General features: G+C 39.8%; 1 protein-coding gene across 1 annotated transcript; it reads right to left on the bottom strand.

Annotated features, from left to right (window-relative positions):
• Positions 1 to 1,505: 1,505 nt before the first annotated feature.
• On the bottom strand, positions 1,506 to 7,923 carry KERA (keratocan). The gene is made up of 3 exons (XM_063134699.1): positions 7,871 to 7,923; positions 5,460 to 6,352; positions 1,506 to 1,702 (listed from the first exon to the last, which is right to left on the bottom strand). The coding sequence occupies exons 2-3, from the start codon at positions 6,343 to 6,345 to the stop codon at positions 1,536 to 1,538; spliced, it is 1,053 nt and encodes a 350-aa protein (XP_062990769.1). The 5' UTR covers positions 6,346 to 6,352; positions 7,871 to 7,923; the 3' UTR covers positions 1,506 to 1,535.
• Positions 7,924 to 9,855: the final 1,932 nt, after the last annotated feature.

Genomic DNA, 9,855 nt, shown 5'->3' with positions numbered 1-9,855 from the left:
CCCCTTCTGCCAGCCAGTTATTCCCCCTTTCTCTTTTTCTCCCTCACAACACCCATCCACTCTCTTTCTCTCTTCCAGCTCACCAACATAGAACCACACTTGCACACACCACATGCTACCGAAGTTAAATGAGTCCCTTTTTCTCCCCCCACCACCCCGGGCCTTTTTTCTTGGTGGCAGCTGGGTGCACTGCAGAGAAAAGCAGTGGCCTGCAGCAGCCCATCACCTTCATTTCCTAAGAAAGTCTCTGGGCGCATAATGATGGCTGCAGTTGGACACACTCTTTGAAGCAATCCCAGCTGCTGGTAAGAAAATTTGTTATTCCTTTTTTAAAGTGGGAAGCGTAGAACATGGGGATGCACTGGTGCCCACTGGTATCACATTCCTTATTTATTTTGTGGGGAGAGATTACTTTAAAGAGATTACTTTAAATGAAAGTTTATTACATTGTGCTGATATGTATATTTTAGTGACAGTCTTTAAAAGCATCTGAAATAGACACGATCCAGCAAATATAAACTTTTTTTAATCTATGAATTGAAAACAAACAAACAAACAAGAATATTGCAATTGGAGTGCGTTTTCCAATATGTCGTGTTTATTGTCAGTTAGGCATAGGTGAGATCCTGGCCTCATTGTTGTTAGTGATTCAGCTACCATTCAGCTCAGATTTCACAAAACAGCAAAATAAAATTTTGATACTAGCTTCATAGAACACATTTCACATGGCTAATATGCATACCAGGGAAACAACTGGGAACTCTTTGGAAGCAATGAACACTGCTTCTGCTTTCTATAGATAATACTGGGGAAAATGAGTTTTTACCAATACTAGTATCATAGGGGTGTACAAATTCCATTGAAAAATTCATGAATCTTAAAATGCTTCAATTTTCCTAAGATTCCAAAAGTGTTTTGCAGGGTCAACCTTCAAATATGCTTTAAATAGACTCTGCTGGTATTGTAAACTACTGAATTAAGGGCATGTTTTAACAACACTGTTGGCAGAATGCCATGCTCTAAGTGCTTGGAATTTCCTAATTGTTGTGCTTGTGCATGTTAACCCTCACCCCCCAAAGATAGATACTGTATTTGGCTGCAGCCTTTCAAAATAAAGCAGTTTTGCAACTGTTAATGCCTTACATATAACATCGCTCCTCAGTGAAAAGAAGGTGAGGGAAGAGATAACTGCTACATAATGAAACGTGGTGTCTGACATTTACAGCAATATTCATATTCATAAAGGTAGTAAAAGGCAATATGTATTTAGAATGCACAATTGGCCAAGATAATATGATGTACAACAATGACAAGACTTTTACTGATTTTACCAGCAATGGCTGGAACTCATACCTAGGAAATACATTAGGGTAGGAAAGTTCTTTTGAGAAAGAATAGGAAGTAATGCAGCCCTGAAAATTAAAAATCAAACTCCAAGGAAAAATAAAAGTATAACTGGGAGACATGTGGAAAGTCTACCAAGCAAAACTTGCTCATTTAGTCAGTGACACAACAACTGTGACATTAAGCAGTCTTTAAATAACAACAGCCTGAAGGAGTCGGAAGCAGAGCATGAGGTCAAATGGAATTGGAGGTTTGATTTCATTGCCATCCAGGCGGAGATAGCGGAGGCGTGGCAAATTTCTCTCATAAACATGATCTCCTGGGATAGGAATTGGACACATTTGAGTGCCATTAACACCTACCAAAAAAACACACAAACTTATGTGAGAAAAATTATTGGGAGGAAAGTTTCTAATAAGCTATCTATTCAGGGAAAATGTTTCAAATATGTTCTTGTAGATGTAAACTTTCCTAGAGAGGTCTTACGGATGGGCGGAGTCACCCATGCTTGATTTGTCAAACGCTGGCCCCATCACCACCACTGTTTGTCCCCGCTTGTTTGCCCGTGTGAGCTTCTTTTGAGGCTTGGCAAGGCCTGACGAGCGCTTGGCAGCCACACGCCCTTACTCCGGAAATTGCACATTTCCCCCGTTATGTAAATTAGGCCTTTATGGCTGCATTTACTCAATGAGGGGAAATGCGGTTTTTCCAGAGCTTCCATTGTGGCAATGGAGGGTACGGATGAGGGCGGACAGCTGCTTGGCACTCGGAGTGCAGGTCCATGAAACTGTCATGGAACCTGACTGGGTTCAGGGCAGCCTCTCCAGGAGATCTTAAGAACCAGGTGGGTTCATATGGGAGAAGACATTGTTTCAGTTAGCCTGGTCCCAAACCATATAGGGTTTTATAGGTCATAACCAGCACTTTGAATTCCGCCTAGAAACAGACCAGTAGCCAGAGAAGCTGCTGTAACAAAGGAGTCACATGCTCCCTGTAATAGGCCCCAGTCTGGCCACAGCATTCTGTACTAGCTGAATTTCTGAACATTTTTTGAGGGCAGTCCAATTTAGAGCATGTTGCAATAGTCCCGACGGGATGTAAGTAAGGCATGCGTAACCGTGGCCAAGGCATAGCCAAGGTAACCAATGCATGCATAACCATGAGATCTCTTAAGGGGGTGCTGCCAAGGCACAGAGATCCAGCAACTTTCCATTAGCCTCCAGAACTTGTAAGGGAGCTTCCTTTCATTAGTTCTCCAGTTCATCTCGGGGCTTATTGTCATTAACGTATGACTCACCTTTGAAGTAATTTGGCAATTTTACAGAAATAAACTTTGCTTATTTATTTATTTAGTATATTTATATCCCTCCAAGGAACCCAAGGCAGCATACATAACCCTCCTTCCCTCCATTTTATCCTCATAACAACAACCGTGTGAGGTGGGTTGGGCTGAGAATCTGTAACTGGCTCAAAGACACCGTCAGCTTCCGTGGCTGAGTGCAGACTAGAACCCAGATCTCCTAACTCCCCATCCAACACTCTAGCCACTACACCACACTGGATCTCTGTTAACAAAGAATCCAGCAAAATGTAAAATTGACAGTAGCTTAAAGTATAATTGGATTGCTTTGGTACTGTTCTGTCAGTGAAATCTGGTCAAAAATGACAAATGTCATTGAAAACTAAGTACTTATTAAACCTCAGAGTCTTGTTTTTCTAATTCACTAGAGCTGAATCTTATTTCATGATGCTTACATTTCCAATACACAGTATGGGAGTGTTTGCTACACCCACTTTTTGTAAGAATGAGTTATAATCATCCTGAATGTGCAAAACCTAAGCTCAGTTTTTAAGATGAGTGCTTTGGCCTTGGGTGCCATCCCAATCTATTATGAGGATAAATTGAGATAAGGATATATTGTAAGCTGCCCTGAGTCAGGACAGGGTAGTGGTTTTTTTAACAGACATATTTATAAGTGTTATAGTCATTAAATATTGCAGGGTAATTCAAATGTACCATGAAGGTTTCTTCTTGGTAAAGATCAAAATATTAGATGCAATTGTGCAAGTTATGCTTAATTATATCAGCCCTATTTGTTGGGAGAATTAAATAGTTATTGACATCTTGAAATTAAGTTAGGCGACTTTAGCTTACATTTCTTGAAGAGATGGACTGTAAATCGGGTGGGCAGAAGGTAGATATGGATTTCTTGGTAGATCTCTGAGTGATTTGTAGTAGATCAGCAAGCATTTCTGAATCCAAACAATAGCAACAAAACCCCTGCAGCTTAAATTATGCTGCTGAAGTGAAGAAAGCTTGGGGTAACCATGAGTAGATTTGATTGTGGAAGGACTGTGAGCGTCATTTATTTCTGTTACTCAAAACAAATTCCTGGGCTCAGAATTCTGTGTGTCTTTTGCATCAGTCCCTACTTGGTGGATCAGTCCCTACTTGGTGGATCTTGGAACTCTAGTAAAAAACAACAACCTCACAAAATAGATCCCTGAAGTCTGCTTACCCCTGCTATAAATCACAATATCTTTCTATTGGAATATGAAATATCAGAAAGAGTTTCAAGAAGCTTAGCAGGTATGTAAGGACTAAAGGTCTGTGGACAAATATTTAGCTGTTAAAGTGAAATCTGCCTCCTTATTTCCCAGTAGCTTTAAGAACAGAATTTCATCAGCAACTCCTAAAGGTAGAGCTCTCTTAGCATGGAAATATACAGTTTTCTACTTTGCTGCCCTTTATGCTTGCATATTCACTAAATGCCAGATAGTGCCTTAGGCAACTTTGGATGTAGCTTGTGTGTGTGTGTTCCTTGCAGAAAAACAGCTGTACAAACTTAGGCACTTTATAGTAACAGGCCAGTATGTTGGCATTTTGCGTGCATAGTATTGTTGTGTGTATGAGAGAGTGCTTCTATGTGTGTATGAAAAGGAGGGGGCTTTGTTGGCTCACTTTCTGAGTGATCTGGTCTGCATGTGTTTTGAATTCTCTGCCATGGATTCATTTGGTCTGTTCTGTGTGGCTTGGCACAGTTCCTTGTGTTCTGGTTTGTCTGGGATTTGAGTTTCTGCCATGATTGTTCTCTCATCTAGAAGCTCTCAGTGTTTCCCATCTGTAAAATAGGCAAATTGTTTTCTAGACTGACTTCTCAATGACTACAATGCACATTATACATCTGCTTTGATGTGCAATCTTTGGCTAGGCTTTGTGATGTGATACCATCAGTCTTTCTAGGCCTGGTATCCTATATGGATGGACTGCTTGCTGGCAAGGGATCATCTAGGTAGAACCTTATCTGGTGCCACTCAAAGTAGTAACTGCATACCTGAGGTGAATAGAGGATTTTCTGTGGGCTCCACAATCTCCCCGCTTTAGTGCTGAACCTTACCTGTGCACTACTGTTTTAACCCTCCTAAGCTTTACCCCGGGCTCTCACTCAGGTACAAGAATTTAACTTTTCAGGAATTAGGAAGCCTACTTCTTCCCTGCTATATATTCTTCTTATTGGCACTCAACCCATTACTTTGAATGCAGCCACCCATTCTCTTCTACATGAAAAGGTAAATGGCCTTCAGTCTGATTCCATTGAGAGGCAATCCATTTCCTGCTCCTGGGCAGCCTGGCCTCCACTGACAAAATTTCAGCAGGACACATACATGTCCCTTTAAACACTATCATATTTATTTATTTATTTATTGCGTTTCTATACCGCCCAATAGCCGAAGCTCTCTGGGTGGTTTACAAAATTAATAGTGACAAGTGTTTCATACTAGTAGATGAAATAGGCTAAGTCACAATTGTATAGAATTTATTTTTTATGTCAAAGGTACTCATATTCCTTAATTGTGATAGCTTTTCATTAAATAAGAGTGGGCTCAGTTGTAAATTCTTCTAATTCCAACACACCTGTATACTCGTGAGTAATTTTTAACAACCTTGCTTTCCTCCCCCCATTTATGCTGCATGCAACACAATCCTATGCACACTACTCAGAAGCCACTCCAGCTGAGCACAGGACTGCAAACTTTAGTGCTGTAAACAGAAAAGAAAGATAGTGTTATTTCATTGGAAAAGATTCTGACTTAGGTTGCTGGTATGCACTTACTGTTGATCTTGTTGTTATCAAGATGAAGATGTTCAAGGTGAACAGTGATCGCTGGAATTCTGGTGAGCTCATTGTAAGAGAGCTGAAGGTCAAGAAGAGATGAAATGTTAAAGACTTTCGTTGGTAGACCTTCATCAGTTAATTTATTGTTGTTCAGTCGAAGGAAAATCAGCTTGAGCATTGCATCAAAGTAATTTGCTGGTATTGCTTCAATAGAGTTATTGTCCAAAAACAGCTGCATTACATTAGCTGGGAGAATTGGCGGCATTTTTGTAAGTGAGTTTTGAGCAATGTTGAGTTGCATGAGGCTGCTAAGTCCTTGGAAGGTGTCACTTGAGAGAGTACTGTCCAACAGCTTATTTTGATGTAGATCTAGCATAGTGAGGTTTTCCAAATTGTTGAAGGCTTTTCCAGGGATTGCAGTGATTTTGTTTCTGGCCAAACGCAGCTGCTCTAAGCTTGCTGGCAGTGGAGCAGGCACCTCTTCTAACTCATTATCTTCAAGAAACAAGTAGAGCAGACTTTTCAAGTTGCTGAATACATCCTTTTCAATTCCACTGCTAGTGATTTTGTTGTTGTTCAGATTGATCCATCTTAGTTGTGTGGCATTCGCAAAGGATTTCCCTGTAACTGTTTCAATGAGATTGTTTTGAAGATAGAGATACCGGATTCTTGCTGGGATGGCAGGTATTTCTTTAAGTTCCTTGTTATCACAGTATAAAGCAGTTGGGAAATTATGAGGACAAAAACATTCTTGTGGACACTCAAAGGTGTAGTAAGACCAGTCATATGGGTCAAGGTCATCATTAATCATTCTGATGTTTCGAGTCCACACAGTATTGGTCAAGAAGACTACCAAAAGGATGGAATACATTTTTATATTCATGGTTTACCTTAGAAAGAGGGGGAAAGGTAGTTATAAGAAAGCATATATCTCCACAGCATCTTTTCCCTCCTAAAACCAATGGTGTGCTCTACATTTGAGAGTTGGCATCTTTATAAGGGTGAAATGTGCCTTACATGGTATCACTGGTGTTTTCCTGAGGGAAAAAGAGGGTCAGTGGTATTTTAATATACAAGCTATGCGCCTCAGTCTGGATTCCTTATACATTGTTTATCAGAAGGTGTGTGCACATTCAGTTAATGTTTAAAAGCAGTTAGAAGTAGAGTTTGCTTCTCTTACTGAAGTCAGTGCTTTCAATAATATTTAAAACTGGTCTTTTCCATAATATGGCAAAATATTTCATGTGGCATCTGAAACAGAGGTGAGCTGTAAGGACTGACATGCTTGCCTGTATTGACAGTTGTCCAGCCATCATTCTTTACTCCTTTGTAGAACTCACATGTTGTTTTGTACTCTTAGATGAGAAGGGCATCTGGATCAGATTTTGTAGGCCCAGATCTCATCATACACAAGAGGCAGATCAAAGACTATTTTAACAGCTGCTTGGTGGGCATTTTCCCTAGAAGTCTAGAAAAATCTGTTTAAAAAATCTACTCCTCTCCTTCAATCACTCTCCTGTGCTCCAGATTATTGGCTTTCTTCTAAAAAAATGTAAGTTACTTATAAAACAAATTCTGCCTAGAACATCACTTTTATTGCTTGGCACATGCTCACATTTCTTGTTCAGATACACTCTTCAATTGTTCACATTAGGGCTAACATTTTCCATTACTTAGATTAAAATATTGGATATGCAAGCCAAGTTCCTATACCACAGTAATGTTTGCACAATACAGCAGTAGTGCACCCCTAGCTATAATGTCTGACTTGGATTATAAAAGTGAGTTATATTATTTTATTTTTCAAAAACAATGAGAGTAAACCAGCTGCAGCAGCTTATACTGAAGTACCACAGAGAAGGTGTGTTTGTGTGTGTGTGTGTGTGTGTGTGTGTAAAGTTCAGCATCATAAGAATCACTATTGCAAAAGGAAAACAAATGCCTTGTATTTATTTAAAAAATAACTCTGCTGCTGCTCTAAAACATCAAGTCCAGTATCTCAGAGACCTAATAACCTTTGAAACTGCTGGGTAACAGTCCACAAAATTGCTGGAAAGTAATGAAAGAGAGAGAGAAACTAAATAATTTCCAGGGACTGTCATATTTGATTTAACACACTGTCTTTGACATCTCTTTCTTTTACATTAATCATAAATATATATTACATAAATATATCTCATTCTCAAAACTGATACAATAAGCAGTTAAAATATTTTACCTTGTACAGGTGACGTGGTGATATCTGGAAGCTGTTTGAAATCATTTAAGTACAACAGTCTTTGTTTCCTTTCAACATTATTTGTAGTTTGATCTCTTGAAACTATACAGCAGCAATCCCCAGACACTTTATCCAAGACACCTAATTTTCTGTTGTCTCTAATTTGACAATGCTTCAGAATCTAGCTTACCTCAGCTTTCTTGGATTCTCTTCTGTTCTTCCTATTGGTCACTGTTGTTAGACTGTAAGAGGTTGACTCAGGCACCACGTAGTGTTTTATGAATACAGCCTAATATATATGCATCAGTGACTACAACTGTTAACCCCTAAGGTAGCTATGCACCTCAGAAGCCCTACACACTAATATACAGGAAATCCTGGACTTCACATCAAGCAGCTACAGCCCTTGAGGTCATTCCCAGAGATGCTAAGTTTGGGTTTTAAAAGAATAGACAAACTGAGCTAGAAATCAGGTGACATTAATGCATCTGTAATCAAATGTTGGTAAATCAGTTTCAAGCTATCTAAATTAGGGAACAAAGAATTAAAACTAGTGCCATCTGTTCCTGCAGAAACCTTTTATTTGATTCTGATCAAAAACATATGCAGGAATCCCTTTAAATACACGATTCTTCTTTGGGAAAACTAGGGAAGACTGTTTGCTAAGATTTTTTAATAAAGTATTTTGATACTACTAGAAGAGTCTGATATAACCCTTGACTTTGTGCCACCTGTTGTTAATTTTGTTTTTTGTTTTTTAAATACTGTACCAATTATGCTTTTTATGCCTAATTAGTTTCAAGCATTTGTTTTCTATCCGGTTTTATAAACAAGAGCTTGTACATGCCACATGAGACCAGTGCACGGGCGGGGTCGGTGGGTGGGGGGAAGCAAATCAAATTAAAAGTTTCCACTACCAGTGTAGCTAGATGAGCAACCCAGAAAATCTTTCTGCTTTTAAATGGGCTGACGGGAAGTAGTATGTTGCTTCCACAGCTTTGCAGGTCTAAGATGGAGAATGCCCGCCCTCCAGCCCTTACTCATCAGTGTTGAGAGCCAGCAACAGAAGTAGGTGGAGGCTGGGTTGACAGTGCGTATGTCCACAGCTGCTAACTTGCCCAACGTGTCTTGTTGGGGCACAGGGTGCTTAGGTCAGCAGCACCCAGCCTAAACCTCTGTCTCTTGCTGTGCACTACAAGGGACATGCCCCCACTTGGTTGTTGCTCAATGGAGACAGCCAACTCCCCCACCTCACTAGCCTCAGCAGCCGATTTTAAGGCAAACAGATGCCCTTGGTTGCCAGTCTGGCACTGTAACGATGGGTTATTTGCAAAACCATATTTCTACATAAACAGTTGGGCTTTGTTTTCTAAAGGCCCCTGTAATACAAACCAGCTCTGTTCTGACGCTATCTCATTTTGGTTTAATAAAACATTTAATTACAATGTTTTATGGCACTGCATACGTGTTGCCTCAAAAACAGAAGCAATAAAGAAAAAATAGAGTGAAACAAGACATTATAGGCCAGCTTTGAATGTGATTCAGGGAACACAAGTGTGCTTAAGACTGTGGCCATAAGCATATGTGCTTGACGTCAAAACCTATTATTTACTTCCAGGTATACCTGGTTAGGATTAGACTGCAGGTCCCTTGGAATCCACAGCTTACAGTTGTGCATTTACATAGCCAAGTTCTACTGATTTTAATAGAGTCTAATGGTCTCCATATTCTGCCCTTTATTACTAATCCTTGCACTTTTCTATGTTACCAAACCTCAAACATGTAATCATAATATAGAGTTCTGCATGCATTGTATAGAGAGGTAAGCATACATGACTGCACCAAAGAATTGTGCAAGCTTGACAAGGATGCAGAACTAGATCTGATATTAAATGTATCTCTGTATTTAAGGTGCAAGTTTTTTAAAACGCAAATAGCAGCCACTGGGGAGGGAGTTTATAAATATTGGGATTGCACCAAATATAGAGGGAGAATTTAATCCTTTACCAACTTGGTCCTCATGTAAATTGCTATTCTAAAGATGCTTGAATCAGGAAGAAACAACACCTTCAGAGTAGTCATTTTCATGAGGACCACAGCAGGGGAGGGAAAGAGTAAGTTTCCCCGCCACACCTGCTGTAATACCAATAATTCCTAGCTTTCTTCGCTGCTTTG

The sequence above is a fragment of the Elgaria multicarinata genome, chromosome 9 (genome assembly GCF_023053635.1).
Source record: "Elgaria multicarinata webbii isolate HBS135686 ecotype San Diego chromosome 9, rElgMul1.1.pri, whole genome shotgun sequence".
In the NCBI taxonomy this organism is placed as follows: Eukaryota; Metazoa; Chordata; class Lepidosauria; order Squamata; family Anguidae; genus Elgaria; species Elgaria multicarinata.
Note: the sequence above shows the minus strand (reverse complement) of the source record. Positions and strands in the feature narration are given on the sequence as shown.

Coding starts and splice junctions, on each gene's coding strand:
- KERA (XM_063134699.1), bottom strand. CDS start 6,345: ATGAATATAAAAATGTATTCCATCCTTTTGGTAGTCTTCTTGACCAAT. Junction 1,703..5,459: donor TGATAACAACAAGATCAACA/GTAAGTGCATAC, acceptor TTTTTTTGGTAG/GTGTTAATGGCACTCAAATG.